Source organism: Archocentrus centrarchus, chromosome 6 (genome assembly GCF_007364275.1).
Source record: "Archocentrus centrarchus isolate MPI-CPG fArcCen1 chromosome 6, fArcCen1, whole genome shotgun sequence".
NCBI classification, from domain to species: domain Eukaryota; kingdom Metazoa; phylum Chordata; class Actinopteri; order Cichliformes; family Cichlidae; genus Archocentrus; species Archocentrus centrarchus.
The window spans coordinates 34,259,030-34,276,116 of NC_044351.1; the positions used below are offsets into that span (position 1 = coordinate 34,259,030).

Here is a 17,087-nt window from a genome sequence, read left to right on the forward strand (position 1 = left end):
GAAAGATGATGAGAGGATTTAAAAGACGACTGGAGCAAAAGCACCGACTGATAAAACCCAGTGAAGGTTGTTTCAAAGACGACAAACACAACAAAGACGCACATAAAAACAAAGAGCCACAAGGAGACAGAGGAAAACACAAAGACTGAGACGAACACACAAATTTCATAAAAAGTGAAACACAAGCACGGAGAGTGCAGGGTGGGGTGTTTTTATAGAAGGCTGTAAGAGTTTTAAGGTGGTTTTTTTACTAATGGTCCATTGAGAAGGCTCTGTTGTTTTAGCCCCATAAGTTTTTACTGTCTGGCTGCAATCTGACCTTGGCTGCTTCACGGAGAAGATTGTGACTGTCAGAGGCACGGCCAAACATCAACCCACTCCACTGGAAAAATACTATAAACAAGTCTCAAATATCATCCCTAACCCCCCTGCAGCCGACGCCTTCAGCCTGCTCCGCTCACTCAGATTATATACATCAGGCCTGCGGTGCCTGCGTGACAGTGACATCCAAATCTAAACATAATAAAACTTCATCAAAATTGTCACGTAATTTCATCAGTCTAACTGAACTAAAGTGCAGAAACTCTAACCCGCAGTAAAGCCTGAACAAGGAAGACTTTTCCAAAACACGAAGTCTTTGACCTCCAACGTCTCGTTTTAAACCAACTTTATTTTCTCCTGTTTGACAGCAGCCAGAATGGAGGGAGGATCGCTGTGCCTGAATGACACAAAGAGACGGCTTTACTGAGACGAGGTGACCTTTACAGCAGTGGTCCCCAACCTTTTTTGAGCCGCGGACCGGTTTAGTGTTAGAAAATATTTCCACGGACCGGCTTTTAAGGTGTGGCGAATAAATACGTCAAAATAAATGATACGAGTGTGATATTTTCTACGTATAATAATAAAAAACGGGAATCCACTTTGTATTCGTATGCAACTCTATCAGCAGCGTTCTCGTAACATCCCGCCTCAACATGAATAACAGGCTCTCTGCCCACAGCGCTCCCTGGTCAGCTGTTAGAGCCATGGTAAAACATGCCTTCAAAATAAGATACACCGCAAAAACAAATACAGTAGAAATCACCTCAGTCGGATTCAAATGGCCCAGTTTGGGGTCTATTATCGAATTTCGCTGCAATGGCTTCTGCTTCATCTATGAATTTGCTTCTGCAAATTTTATAATCTGAAATTTTACTCGTAAGTGCAAGTTTGTAGCTTACACTTGCCACGATTGTCCCCGGTGAAATGAACTGATATAAACACTAAAACAATTTCCAGGCGTTGTTAGTGTGTGTGTAGTTGTGCATGAACGAGCCGATGCATGGAAGTGGGCGGACAGGAGCTGAGGAGGGTTTTAGCGCTAAACGATCACATTTAACTGGAAATTTATTACAATGGGACCAGATTTTTCATCCGAGGTAGGTGAATATCCGACGGATTTATGTGATGATTTTATTGGAATTAATGTTAGGAAAAATCAGGACCTGCAGATGCCATCCAACTAGAGCGAAAACCCGATTTGTGCGACTTCGACTTAGGTGATTTTTACTGTATAAAGCGCATGAAAAATACAACTCACCATAACACTGAATCAGTGTAAGCCCCCTGAGCTTGTTTCTCTGATACTCATTTTTGCTGGCTTCTGGTTTGACTGGGTTCGGCCGATTTCACATGGAGCGTGGCTGCAGAGCCGCGGTGTCAAGCGCTGGAGAGTCAGTTTGATGGCTGGGTCTACCTCACTGCTATCCCCGGTGTTGATAAATAAAAATGGTAAATGGACTAGTTCTTACATAGCGCTTTTCTACTCTTGTTGAGCACTCAAAAATTTAAAGAAGCGTTATGTAGGTCAACCAACCGATTTCGTTAGACAGGCCTGAAGCTTCTGGGTTTAATTTTAGCGGTGACGTATCATGTGAGCAGAAACGTCTTGACACGTCAAGAGGAAGTCATGGAGGGAAGTAACGGAGCGAATCCGCCCATTTTTCAAAATAAAATATAGTTTAGGCGCAGATAACAAGTAAAACGGAAATAATTTAAGTTATTTATTCTTTATGTGCGGCCCGGTACCAAATGTCCCACGGCCCGGTACCGGTCCACGGCCCGGGGGTTGGGGACCTCTGCTTTACAGCTTTATTCAGACCAGCCAAGGCATGGTACAGCGTGCCCTGTCATCTCAGCACCGCAACAACTTCCAGACAATTTTGTGAACATTGCTTTCTGGTGTAGTGCCCGTTCAGAAAGAGTGTAGCCCAGGGTGGTTTTTTTGTAGCAACAATTCACCAATAAACCAGCACAATAAAGTGACCTAAAAGGGGGACAGGTATCTATGCATCTCTGCCTCTGAATAAATTTATTTATTTTTTATCTGTGGTGGACATAAAAATGTATCCTACCTCTGATTTTAGTGCAGCATCTTAAAACAACAGCACAATCCTGCGACAGTATGACACTGCACAGCAGTGATGGTATAGTTACCTTGAAAAGTAGTCCGACTACTGATTACTGATTACTCCTTTAAAAAGTAACTTAGTTACTTTACTGATTACTTAATTTTAGAAGTAACTAAGTTAGATTACTAGTTACTTTATTAGTTACTTTCAACAGCTGCCGGTCTTGTGCCAAAAGTGATCGTCTGTCATAAAGTGATTCAGATGTTTCTGTGTGCTTTTATGTGTAATGTCTTTGCTTATATTGCTAAACTGAGTGCAGTCAACATGATTTACGAGTGGCTTGGCCACTTCAAATATCTTTATATAACTGTGATGTTATATTTGTTGTGATTTCTGCAGCCTCTGAGCCAGATTTCTGTTTAAAAAGATATTTTTAATGTCAGACAGTTTTTACCTTGGAAAAAAAAAAAACGAATATATAGAAATCACTTTGCCAAAAACTGAGTGGAGCATCTACCACTCAGTTTGAGTGGTCATGAATCACCTGATATCATTCATGAGAGATGTGTTTGATATATACTTCACAGATTATAGGTCAACAAGTCATTTACAGCCGTTTAAATACAGGCAATTATTTTTTTTAATTTTTCTTTTTTGGCAAATACCGAAAATTGCTGTTTGGCAGACGATCACTTTTTGGCACAATACCAGCCTCTACTACATACTATAGTAGAGGGCTTTTCAACTTCTTCAGCTCTCCCCCACTTGGGTGCTGGGGGGCTCCTGCATTAGCCGCAGCTCTGCTTCGCCACTGTTGCGACTCGCTCTGTAAGTTTGACTGCGCCGTGACTCCAGATGTTACTTCATGCCTGCACAGCTAACCTTGATGTTGTCATCTTTAGCTGACACAGACTCACTATAGTGTCTGTATTTCAGCTGGAAAACGCGCACCTCTCTCCTCCCTCCATTGTTTACGTTTGTGTCGCTGTGCTGTTATTGTCCTCATGCTGAAAACGGGATTTAACTGTTGCATCTGCCAGACGTCACTACCCGAGATGCAAGAAGAAAGCAAAAATATATCTTTGTACTGAGGAAAATGCAAAAAAGTAACGCACAGTGACTTGGATAAGTAACTTTAATCTGATTACTGGACTGCAAATAGTAACGCGTTAGATTACTCGTTACCGAGAAAAAGTAGTCAGATTAGAGTAACGCGTTACTAAGTAGCGCGTTACTGACATCACTGCTGCACAGGGGGGTGGACGATCTCCTATGTGGACCTTTTCAGAGTCAAAGCTGCCTCTAACTAAATAACAGAGAAATGAAAACATTTCAGTGTCTGATTTTGCAAAAAAATCCAACAAATATTCCTACTGAGTATCAACCACATGCCTGATCATCTACATCAGCCGGGGCTGCTGTCTCACATCCTGCAGTTAGAAAGCCTGGCTATGAAGGGTGTCTCTGAAGAACTCTTTATGGACTTTGCAACTGATGGTGCAGCTGCTGTAAGGGACCGACACAGAGAAGCAGCCACACTCCTGAGTGAAAAGATTAATCCTGACCTGACCGTCATTCACTGCATCGCTCACGTTAGACCTGTGGTCCAGGATGCTGTTTAATATGCCTCAGTGCAGAGTCGTTTCTGCATATTTACTGACTACCGAAAAAAAAAAATCAACTACTGTAGCTTATTTATTTATATTTATTCTTTCTTTAAACTGAGAGCATTTGGTGCTGTTGCATTTTGTCACTGTTACATTGTGTGAATTTAGGGTTGCGTGTCAGTGTTTGTGTGCCCCTGACCCACACACAGAGTGGAGCAGGCAGCAGTGTCTGCAGGGGAAACGCTCATCCAAGCAACGCCAAACTCGCCCCTGCACTTAGGGGTTAGGGTTAATCCAGGTCCCCAGCAGTGCACCAGCACCTTTAAAGTGGGTCAGATGAACAGCTGTTGAGATGGGTGAAGAAGAGATGGATGGACACACAGAAAAACATGAGGTTTGGTTCAAAATATCGACCAATACTGCCCAAAAAACGATCCAGAAAAAGTAAAAAGATGCTTGAGGTCATCTGGAAATGGTGTCACCGCATAGGTTTATGCATCAGAGAGATAATAAGGCTTTAACGTGCTACACTGTAGCTTATATAGATATAAGTGATAATATTTAAGTTGGCTTATTTTCCAACTGTTACCCATTTTAAACTTATGAGAAAAAAAACAAAACACCTCAAAGGGTCAGAGCATTTTAAAAAAACAACCATCTTTAGCTCAGCTCTTTAAACAGGCTGTGCACTGTGTGCTGGAAACCAGTAAAGGCCTGCGGTACCTGGTAGAGGAAGCGCTGGCTGAACTGGTGCATGGCACCCTGTAGCTGGCTGCGCTGGCTCTGCCACTGCTGGTAGTTTCGCACAGACTCGGCCGTGGGCCTCTGCCACGTGGTGGTTCTGGTGTTGTGGTCCACATAGTAGAACCGGCCCCGCTGGTCCACTCGTTTCTCCCAGCTGCAATGGGGGGACACAGAGAGGGTGAGTCAGGGCGGCGAGCAGGGCCGTGGCTTTCAACAAGATTTTTTATTAAGCACATCGAGTGTGGGCGGTTGCATCAAAAAGCTGCTGATAGTAACGGTGCTTATTTATAGAGACGAGGACAGAGAAACAGACAAGAAAAGGAAGGAAAACAGCGAGGAGGCAGAGGGTAGGAGTCAGGAAAAGGAAAAGAGGGAAGAAGGGCATAAGTCATGTTTCTGATAGAAAACTGTTTAATTTTAAGGATGTGAACATTATTCCAAATTCTCCAGTTTTCTTTAGATTAGTGCCAGTGTTATACATCTCCTACAGATCAACTGTGAGGGACTGAATCTAGCTGCATTATGTTTCACTATGTTATCACTTCGGCTTAGCCTGAGACGCCAAACCGTTTATTCACCGTAAACCGATGCTGGCCTTTACGTACGATGAGGAAACACAACGGGACACATCAGCTGTCTGAGTGACAGTAACCGAGTGCTGCATGTGAGTCCTCAGCTGTTTATGTATGAGCTATTCTTCCTCTGAGATATGAGGTCTGGACATGGACTGAGATACTGACAGCCCACCAAAAGACAAACACATGGACAACCCCCCCCCCACACCACGGCTCACCAGGACTCACTGCTGTTCTGCTGCTATTCTTGTATCTCTGACTTAAGTTCAACAGAATTTGGTAAACAAAAAACAGCATCGACTTCCACAGGCTCCTAAAAACACTCACTGAACAGTGTGTGTTTGACTTAAAACACACACACACACACAGATAGAAAATAAATGCAGACTCATGTAGATCAGGGCCACACCTCCACTGTGTTTAAAATCCTACTTTTTTTAAACGTTCATATATTTGGAGAACAGCATCACTGCAATTTCACGACTGATTGGAATCAGTACAATAAAGCAGTGTAGCAGGCTCACACAAAATCAGTGTGACTGCGGAGCCGCTGCCTTTTAGCTCGTCTTAAATCAGGACCACGGAGCCTCTAAACAGACTCAGGTTTGTTGCACTGAAGCATTAATGCGAGCTCACATCCACTGTGCATTCAGGCTGCAGGAGGAGAACTGCACGGAAGATTTAGTCCACTAACCGAGGACAAGAGTTTACATGCAGTTTTATTAGATCCATGCACATTTATATAACACAACATGTTAATCACTTTCATTTGCTTTAGTATTTAAACTTTTCCCAAGTAGAAAAAGTTTACAGTGAGACTGAAGAAAATAAAATGTTTGTAAAGAAAAGTTCTGGACTTGGTCCAAGAAACACACTAAAAAAATTATACAATCTTATTTCAGGCTGAATAAAGTTGTTGTTGAAAATCACACACAGTTACATCAAGTGGACTTAATTACTGTGTAACAACATTTTTTAGGGCATGATAAACAGGCTCTCCAATTGAAACTAAAGAGCTGCTCTACCTCCAACAGTCAGAATGCTGTTTAAGGTTAATTTGCCTCTGTTTTTAATAAGTATTATTACATATGCAATTAACAAATGTTTAGGTAGTCATTAATGGCCTAATCAAACAAGCAGATCTGGGCTGAATACACAGTGGCACCTTTATAATATTTAATAACATTTACAGCCAAAGCCACTGAGGTCTCATTGTGCTGCTGATAGAGGATTTTACATGATGCCAAACAGCCGTGACGCGGTTCATACGGGAAAACAGACAAACCAGGAGGATCGTGAGACAGCCACGGCAGAGAAATCTCTTCCTCAAGGACACTTCAGTAACTGCAAACACAGCCAGTTATTTGGTTGAGGGACAGCCTGTCTGACCACGATGCCTCTGAGCTTTCTTTAAAATGCACAAGAAAAAGCTGTTCCCTCTCTGATATTAGCACCAGCTTGTTATTTACTGGAGCCAAGGAAAATCCCAGAGCCCACAGAGGCCCGTCTGAGTCTCTGCTTGGTTCGGCTATCTGTCTGTGACTCTTTGTACCAGCTATGGTACCATGTCATTAACTATCCACTCCATGCATTACTTGGAACTCAGTACAGTCCCATCACCATGTTCAGATCACACAGTACAGTGTTGATCTGTGTCAGCAAACACTCTGTTCACCAAATAAAACTCAGCAGGCTCGGATGGTCCTAAATATTAGAGGCTCTGTAGGGTGGCCTCAGCCTTCGAGTTAGTGTGAGGAGTGCAGACAGCCAGAGGAGCCGCTGCTCATTCATATTAAAAGGATGTAGCTGAGGTGGTTCGGGCCACCTGGACGCCTCCCTTTGGAGGTTTTTGGACACGATAAAGTGGGAGGAGAATCTGAGGTGGACCCAGAACCCGCTGGAGAGGTTATAATCCCGTCAGGCCCAGGAAGGAAGTCTTCTTAGCGATTGTTTCTCCACGATCTGTTAACAGCTTTGGGTTTTAAAACACAGGAATTTACACCTTTAAGTGTATCTTTACCCAACAAACAGTGAACAGAGGAAAAAAGCACTAAACCAGTTTCAGGACAGAGGAGGTATTCTCACACCGGTTCCTGGTGCAGGAACAAGAATAAACTCCAGGCTTTGAAAGCCGCAGGCTGGGCTGATGATGGCTCCAATCAGCTGAACTCTGGTTTGTTTAGCATCAAAGAAGAAAACGCTGTTGCTCAGTAACACAGCCAAACAACTGGTTACCACTCAAGGCTTTGTTAAGTTTTCAGACTGGCGGAAATCACTGCTACACTTTGGTTTGGCACACGGCTTTTCTTCTTAACCCTAACCATTTTAGTCAAGATGTAATCATTTGACGTTTTGAAACGCTATACTGGATATAAACAAAAGCTTTTCAGTTCAGTCTGTTTGGGCTAAAGAACTTTCTTAAAAACAGGAGCAGCTTAATCCAAATACAGCTTCAGCTTTACTGTGAGAGGTCCTACTGCTGCAACGCCGCGCAGCTTCAAAACTAGCGGGGCTGAGCCTGTGATGTGTTACTACTTACAAACCCTGCAGATGATATGATAAAGACCAGTGTGAGAAGCTCTCCTCAGTCTGGCTCCGGACTGCTTTCATTCTTTAAAAAGCCCTGTTGCCCAACTACCCCCAAACCCCCCCATCCTCTAAACAGTTCCTGGTGTGTACATCTGGAGCGTCAGCCCCGTATTAGCTTGCTAATTGATCCTCTGAAGGGCCACGGCGGCCATCAGCCAGCACAGTGGTGGATGGAAGTACATGTGGCACGAAGAAAGGACTTTTGTTCTCTGGGCCCCCATGTTCTCGTTCCTTGTATGGAAAATCTGAGATGGGAGTGAAGGTTTTCTGGGGGTGGGGTGGGGGTGTGCGGGGGTGTCAACCTTTTCCTTAAAACAGCCTCTCTTTCTCTCTGTCACCCAGTCAAACGCTCTGAAAATCAATCAATACTCACTCCAAGTAAAAATGTCATAAAAGAGCTGAACTTTGGCAGGAGCACGGAGAGGGAGAGGGAGAAACGGTGTTCTCATTACGAAGGCTCAGCACACAAACAGCACAATCAAACTGCAGGATTAAGGCACAGTTACAGTGCGTTATATGCCAGAGAATATATATGTACTCTTAATAAAAATAAAAATAGATATAAAACAAGAAGCTTTGATCAGGCAAAAACCAAGACTGGGAGAGAAAAACATATAAAGTCATCGTCCAACCAGAAATGACATTTTTGTGGTTCAATTCACTTCAGTGGAATCGCTGCAATCAGAGCTCACGAGGGTCACGGTGCCCCTCCCACTCGTTCCAACAGGAAGCTGTCAACATTAGGAGGCTGTCAGCTGATGAACTTCACCTGAGCCTCCAAGACAATAAAAGCATCTCTCCTCTCCTTCTGCGCCACAACACCTTTGCTTGCTCTTCCACCGCTGACTCACACACTCCACCGTTGTTGCGTTAAATTTAGTCGTAATAAACTCTGTTCTTTCTGGACAGGTTTAACTTTTTCTTTGATGAAAGATTTTTGTTGTTGCTGTTGTTTAGACTTCAGTGACAGAATCAAGAGAGACAGGAAACTCTGAGAAACAGGAGTAATCATACTCAAAGCACGCTGATGTGGCATTATAGTAGCATGAGCATAAATCATTGTGGCACAGGCTGCTTCAAATGAAGCCCAGCTTTAACTTTGATACAAAGTGTTTAAAGAGCAGCGCGCGGGTTGTTCGGTACAGGGCAGAGTGATCAAACGGTGCCTTTTACGTCCACCTATGCTGACGTGCGTGCCTCCTGGAACAGAAACAGTAGAGTGTGAGTTCAGCCTGGAACGGCGCTCCACTCGTTGATCTTCGGTGTTTTTTTTTTTTGTCTTTGTGCTGAACTCGGCTGCTGTTCCCTTTCCTGATCAAGCCAACTTTTTACACAATCAGCCCTGAACCTACGCAAAGCATCATTACCACTGGGCAAGGACTGCACACAAGCGTGTCTCTGTACCTGCTGTAATTAGCATAATCATCGTCTTTGTGTAGCCAGATGGACACAAGCGTAGGACCATCATTGATCTGGCACGTGGCTTTTTAAGTTGGCCACACATAAAATGTTTTATCTGTATCTGTAACAGTTCACCTCATTTTTAAAGATCAGTAATGACCAGCTGATTTCATTAGCACTGGGGTAACTTTGTGTAGCCCTGAACAACCAGCGCACTGATGGAGAAAACACATTTAAAAGTGTAACGGGCGTACCCCGGTGGCAGTGGTCGCTCCCACGTTGTGGTTTTGGTGTTGTGGTCGACGTAGTACACTCTGCCATGAGGCAACACCCTCTGCTCCCAGCTGCACAAAGACACAAGCACACACAAATATTCATTCACTATTACACTGAACACATTCCAGCAACAAGATATCCATTTTCTTAGACTGCCAAATAGAACTCAGGCTGTTTTTTCATTAGGAAGGGAGGGTCCCATAATGAGTGTTGCTTGATGTAATGAACCTTGAGGAAACACGAGGTTTCTAAATGTATCTTACTCACCTGAAACCGTTCACACACTTCAGCTGTTTAGAGGCAGTTCTTCTCAATTCTCTTTAAAACGAGTTTGTCTCAGGTAGTTAAGTTCATAAATATTAATACACAAATAAAATTTAGAAGACCTGAGTGGAGTCAGAGAAATAAAGACAAATGTTTTATGATGAGATGAGTGAGCCGAGATGCTTACACCATGTAATAAAGTAGTTCCACATACAGCGCGTGTTGCCGGAGCTTTAAGATCTTCATACAGATCATTCACATCTACCACTGTAAACACACGACTCAGTGTTGTACTGGACACACTGTTACAATTATTTCATCTCATTCTGAGCATCTCCATCTTATAACTAATGATAATTCCCCACTTTGTGACTGAAACTGCACATACACAGTTTCTTATTAGACTATTGGAATATCTGACAGGGTAAAAATAATGCTGGCAGTAAAACCATCAAAATAAATTAAGAAGCAGTAGGTGAAGTAAGCTACAAGAAGCAATATAGTGAGTAGACTTCATTTTATTACAGGATGAGGAATGAAAAGGAAATTAAACATTTTAGTATGGGAGGATTCGCGCCTGTGACTCATTCACAGTTCACAATGAAAAATCCATGCCTTCTCCTGCCTCCATCCCTGTCAAGATTCCAAAGCTGCAGCATGTACTGGGAAAGCGATGCATGTACTGGCTGGAGCTGATCCCTGCTGCCACAGGGCGAGAGGCAGGGTACACCTGTACAGGTCACCAGCCTGTCGCAGGGCTAACACAGACAGACCCATTCAGAATCACCAGGTAACCAAACCCCACTAACTGCGTGTCAGGTGAAGGAGGAGTGTGTGTGTCCTGTGTGAGACGTAACACACACACTTGTGTTTTCTTCCTCAGAAGAATAAGGCTTTCAATTTTATTATATAAATTTCATTTTTAAACTTTCATGACATCTACGCACTATTTAGCTCTTTATTCCTCAGCTAATAAAGCTCTTTTCCACTGAGTTGCTATAATAGCAGTGCTCAATGTGTGTATATGTTTAAAGATTTGCTTAGACCATAAATATTTCTCCCAGTGTTTTTGTTACAGTTTATACTTTGCTGCTCTAACTGCAGGCTGACGGTGAGATGCTGTGATGCACTGGCTCTTACCCTGCCGGGAGAGAGTCTGTGGCGGTCTCTGTGGTGCTGTTGCCGGCCTGCTCTGTGCTGGAGCTGGTGTTGGAATTGGGCTCCGCCGAGGCAGCTGGACCCAGGGCGTCCTGCTGACCAGGAGAGGGGCTACTGCCACTGCTGCTGGCAGCTGGAGACCGGCCCGAAGGAGAAGATGGAGGAGGTGTGTGTCGGGAAACACTGCCACGACTGTTTTCCAGGCCGTTTGACGTCAACTCAACCTTATCTGAGAGGAGATAGAGGGCGAGAAGCTGGGAAGACTACCTGACTCATTTTTACAGTCAAATAAGAAACTACAATTTAAGAACGAGTTGACTGCTGGTTACACAAGAGCTGGTGCTGAACCAAAGAAGACAAACACTGAGGAATCGCAGGCATCCCTGCAAATGCAACTGAACCACTGATTTAAAGGTGTGACCTATAACTTCACCATTTCTTCATCAGTTCAGCAGATTGAAGTCTGTACATGATTTTAAGTTTGACATTTACATTTCAAAGGTGTTTCAGTGATCCCAAAGCAAGTGGACCAGCCTCAGGCAGCAAAATCAAAACAAATCTATCAGTGAGAAAATCAGAAATGGACCAAAAAAAACCCCAAAACATTTTGGTACAAACTGAATATCAAAGTTTTCAAAATTTGACTGAATGTTGGCTCTGATAATAGGGAAGTGTGTATAAAAAAAAGGATGTAATTCCTCAAGAGTTTAAGTTGTGTGTTTTTTTTTTTGGAGTGGGTGTATTTTTTATTTATGGGTATGAGTAAGGGGAACAACATGCAGGAAGTAGCCAGGGGTGGACTCAAACACAGGCTCCTGCAGTAGACTTTGGGCACATTGTCGCCTTCTCATGCCAGTATGCTGATTAAAGAAATATTTTTGTGCTGATTAAAGAAATATTTTTGTTCAATCCCTTTAAAGTTAAACATCTTTAAAACTTGTCTTACTTTCCAAACATATCCAGAAATTGATATATTGAGGAGTCTGTGTGGATGCAAAGAGAAGACAATTTGGGGTCTGCAGAGATTATTTTTCACTGTGAGCTCATCTCCTCATAACTTTATCAAAAAAAAATAAACTGTATAATTAAACGGTGCAAGCTGTGAAGAATTCCCATCGTTTCCTTCAGATTTTAATCGGTCTGACTAAAAGTCTAAAACTTCTATGATGTGTAACAAAGTATCAAATACATTCATGAAGCAGGAAACTTATTTCACATTTTCCATTAAAAAACAAACAAACTGTTTCCGATTCGATTTCTGTCAATAAGCAGGTGAAATCTTATTTTATCCACTCTAGTGTAGCTATTTTTTGTAGAAGTGTAACCACATAGATGTAAATACCCTGTTTAACTCTGTGTGGAACACAGCCGTGAGGTCGGGAGACTTTTATACCTGCGCTGAGGGCCGAGGACCGCCGGCGAGCGCCCGGTCCGGGACTCTGCTCCTCACTCAGGTCCCCATTCGTCAGAGAGCTCCCTCTGGAGCCCCCCGGGGACTCACCCTGCGAGCCCCCCATCGAGTGCCTGTTGCTCCTAAAAACGTAAAGAAAGGAAAGGCAAACAAAAGAGGGGAGAAAGGAGAGGTGAGAGGGAGGTATGAAAAGAAAAAAAACAACATTTGCACTTAATATATTTAACGTTGTTCACCTTTTCCTCTTTTATATCCTTTGTTTTGATGACTCATGATTCACCCTATTGTTGTTCCTGACTCCACAGACACAGAGGGATCAGCTACTTTTCCTCTCTGAACACCGTCATATTTTCCAAACACTAAATATAACTTTTGCTTTTCTGACAAGAACTTTTATACAAAGAAAAACACGTCGCCCCCCCAGGATTGAGGAATGCTGGGGCTGAGCCCGGACAACCGGATTCAGGGTTCAGCTGTTTACGCAGCACAACGAGGAGAAGAAGTGTGTTTGTGTGTTTTTATGAATGTGTTGGTGCAATAAGAACAGCATAAGGAACTCTCCTCGTGTCTGTTGGTGGCATCTGTTCATCCACAGTATGGAGATGTTGACTGCCTCTCCATGACAGCAGCGGTTTCGGCTCTTGGCTGAACTGCGCTTAATGCCCCCCCCCACAGTGTTTAGAGGGAAATACCATCTGACCCCACGCACTCCCGCAGCAAAGCTTGGAAATAAATGCAGCTCGCTCCACTATTTATTATCCCACTACCATTGTAGCCAGTGTCTGAAACCACACTTGGGGAGAACAACATGCTGGCACTCTGTGTAAGTGCTTCAGTCGACCGTGCTGGCAACGGCTTCCTCCGCTCGATCCTTTTCTTCTCGTGTCTCATTTATTTTGATTGCAATTATGCCTGGGGTTTATGAGTTTTATAAACAGTCTTTAAGAAACAGGTTACGCAACTTTAGCATTGTATTATTATTGTTCTTACTGTACCACAACGCCTGCAGACTTCTGAAACCAGCAGGACTAAAGAGGTTTTTGATTTTGATGCCTCAAAAGCATTTTTTGTTTGTTAGGCCACGAAGGATCCCAACCCCCTCTAAAAGTCAGAGACCTCAGTAAATAAATATTAAGACCGAGTAACGTTGAAATCGTGGCTTTCACTATTATTTTGGCAGGCAGTAATCTTCACAGGACAGCATTTGATGTTTTCTTTGCCACGTATGCCAGAAAAGTGAATCTCTGTGGATTTTTTCTATCAAACTGAGGCCAGTGTGACTCACCCGGAGCCTGTGTGACTCCTTCCATCACACAGGCACCGGGTGGTGGTCCTGCTTAGACCTTTTTAGTGTTTGCTTTGCTTTTAAATCAGTCCATCAGGTCAGTCACTGCATTGGATTTTTACTACATTATTATTATCATGCTCCAAAGAAATCACAACAATGATATTATCTTGATTTCTAAAGAAAATCTGAAAAACAATAATAATTCTACTGCTAGTAAATCTAATTTTTAACTGCTTATCATGTGTTTCATTTATTGGCAAACTACAGTTACAATATGAACGTATGGAGGAGGTGAGAGGCTCTAATTTCAGACTGGCTATGGTGTATGTGCCTATTTCTGTCTCTCTTATTATAATTTCTCCATGCCCTGATAAAATTATGTTTAAGTGACAAATAAAAAAAAGGTTTGTACTCTTGCCCTAACCGACTCTTATTCCTATGGCAGTGCTGTGGTGACACAAAGGTAGGGAGGGAACGGTCTGACCACTACATGATAATGACTTTCAGAAGCAAAGCAGTCCACACTGAAAAACATTGGGGGGTTTAACTCTGCCACCCAATCTGTGCCGTTCTTCAGCAGCTGGACAGCCACCATAACAACATCCTCTGAGATGATCCCCCCCTCCCCCCCGGGAGGTCCAGAGAGCCCAAGTCTGTTTCATGCAGATGGTGGGAATTATTACAGCGTGACACAACCGCGCTGATTGATAGCGTGGATAACAAAATTCAGGAGGGGGATAAATGGTTCGCTTTCGCGTGTGGAGGAAACCACCACTAACCACCACGCATGCTGGCAGAAAAGATTCAGTGTTGAACTGAAATCTTAAAGAACTCCACAACAGCAAACGTGGTGGCAAAGGTGCAACTTCAGCACTTTTTTTTATTAGTTTTGACTGATGATTCTAGACGTGCAGGTTTTTTAAAAATAAATATGACTCAGAAAATGCTTTAAATTAACTCCTGAACTAAATGTAAAGCAGCAAATCACGATGGCTCAGGAGCGATGAGACATCCTTCTAGAAAGACTTTGGTAGACATTATTTAGAAAGCCAGAGTGTGTCATCTGTGGCGAGGAGTTTGGTTAAAGCTAACATTATGCCAAGCAAGCTGAAGTGGCACATCCCCAACATCCTTTCTGAAAGTAATTTCAAAAGAGAGCTGGATCTGAACCAGATGCACCAAAAAAAAAGTGCCCGATGAGGTTAAGGAGTTATATGCTAGTGAAGACTACTGCATGCTGAACTGAAGGCCTCTCAGACAGCAAGGAGGCTCTTCTGTAAAGCTGTTAATACAAGTGCACCTCTGAAATTTGAATGACGTACTCAACATGTGGAAGAACGATAAAACAAGTTTGGTGTTAACCATATTTTGAGATAAATGAAGATAACTCCAGATGCAGACGTGGACCACATGAAAACTAGAGCAAAACAGTAATCAAATACACTTTTATGACACTTTATTCTCATTATAGAAACAATCAATCTGTGTGTGTGTGTGTGTGTGTGTGTGTGTGTGTGTGTGTGTGTGTGTGTGTGTGTGTTCTGACCTGGCCTGTGAGCCTGCTGCACTGGGAGTTTCCTCACTCTGTGTCCTCCTCAGGTTTGGTCTATCTGACTGAAGTATCTCTGCAACAGAGAGCCATCCCATCGTTAGTGCACAGACCGAGACAACCGACTGTCGGTCCTGCTGCATGCAGTGTCCCAATCACAGAGGCAGACTGACAGAAAGGAGCGCTTCATTATAAGCTGACACATCCACATCAAGCTCACATCAGCACACTCGAACAGATCGAGACAAAACCTGTCAGAAATATGTCAAATACACTGATATTAGATTATTAAGTCTAAACAGAAATGTCGTGTTTTCCACATTAAATACGATATAGCGAGAAGGTCACATTTGTCAGTTTGGACCAAGCAGCACTCGTCAGGGTCGGCGCCAAACGAAGCAAACACACACTGTGATCATCAAAAGCTGCAGTTCCTCAAATGGCCACTTGAGGCTGGCCATAAAATTTGATCCACCTTCAGCATTGACAGAGGTTTACAGCCTGGTATGAAAAACTGCAACTATGTTCCTCCTTTATGACAGCTGCACAGGGACTGACCTCAGGTGTGTCAGCAGGCAGTAAATCACTCACCTGAACCTGTGAGGGGTTCAGAAGGTCAGAGTGCTTTTTGGAGCCATTTAAAAGGCAATATTTAAATCGGGTGACGTCACAGCAGCTATGTCCATCCCAGCCTATCAGTGTATGTGTTGGACTTAAAAAAAATTTCTGTTGATTTGTGTGTGTGTCTCTTGTACTTTATAAAAACTTTATTTTAATAACAATAAAACTATACAAAGGGTTGAACCGATAAATGGACCCAAAGATGCCTCTACTTTATTTCACTTCATTCTTCCTCCATGTGACAAATGTGTGCTTCCATTTTCCACTGAAAATCTTCACAGTTGCTCATAAACTATAACCAGCAACTGTTTGTACGCAGCTCATCCTCCTTTATGACTATGAGGACCAAAGTTTACAGAATAAACATCATGCTGCATTCAATAAAATCTGAAACTCATCATGAAGGTGTTTGCTGAGGTCACCGAGCCAGAGAAGGCCGAGGGCTGTTTTCACATCTGCATAACTGAAGGTCTTTGAGTCGCCCCCTGCAGGCCATTAAAAAGAATGCAGGTTCAAGGCGCTTCACATTAGCTTCACTTTTCAGACCCTGAAGATAAGTCCGTCTTTTATATACAATCTATGTTTCCCATTCATTTTGTTACAGTTGCTGTTAACAGGCTAATTAAGTTAGCTCATTAATCCAAACATTCAAATGAACAGAGTATCAAAAACTGCTCACTGAGCAGCAAGCTTAGTTTCCCTAACATCATCTTCAGCTCCCACACTCAGATTTATCATCTCACTATGAAAACTGCGGCGGTTACTGGTCCTCTGCAGAGCTGTGCAGAAAATGAGAAAGTGATCACAGCGAGGCTTAAATCTGCTTTGTGTTAATAAAAAAATAATGAAATCCATATAGACCTGACACATGTGGTGGTGGAGGCACAGTCGGTGGTTTAATGGAGACCATTCATCGCTGTATGCACCATGTAGTCTGCGCTGGTTTGTGTGCGCAGTGGTATGCAGTCTTGGCGGTGTGAGGGAATGTGTGACTATATGGTCCCAACTGTGACTGAAAGCCACAGGCCTGTAACACGCTTTTCATTAACACTCACTTTCTCCTTTACACACACACACACACACACACACACACACACACACACACACACACACACCACCTTCCTTTGTGCTGCAGGCATGGCTGCCTCAAACACCGTCCATGTTTACACACACATACGTATCCTGCTATCTGAAGTAAAGCAAACAGGTAATGT

General features: G+C 43.1%; 1 protein-coding gene across 2 annotated transcripts in view; it reads right to left on the bottom strand.

Moving 5' to 3' along the window:
* Positions 1-17,087, bottom strand: part of wwp2 (WW domain containing E3 ubiquitin protein ligase 2) — a 56,662-nt gene that overhangs the window by 22,747 nt on the left and 16,828 nt on the right. For both annotated transcript variants that reach the window (XM_030731611.1, XM_030731610.1), the window contains exons 6-10: positions 15,250-15,328; positions 12,398-12,537; positions 10,987-11,233; positions 9,561-9,650; positions 4,721-4,895 (exon numbers count right to left, since the gene is read on the bottom strand). In XM_030731611.1, coding sequence (XP_030587471.1) covers positions 4,721-4,895; positions 9,561-9,650; positions 10,987-11,233; positions 12,398-12,537; positions 15,250-15,328 — 731 coding nt within the window. The remainder of the gene's footprint in view (positions 1-4,720; positions 4,896-9,560; positions 9,651-10,986; positions 11,234-12,397; positions 12,538-15,249; positions 15,329-17,087) is intronic.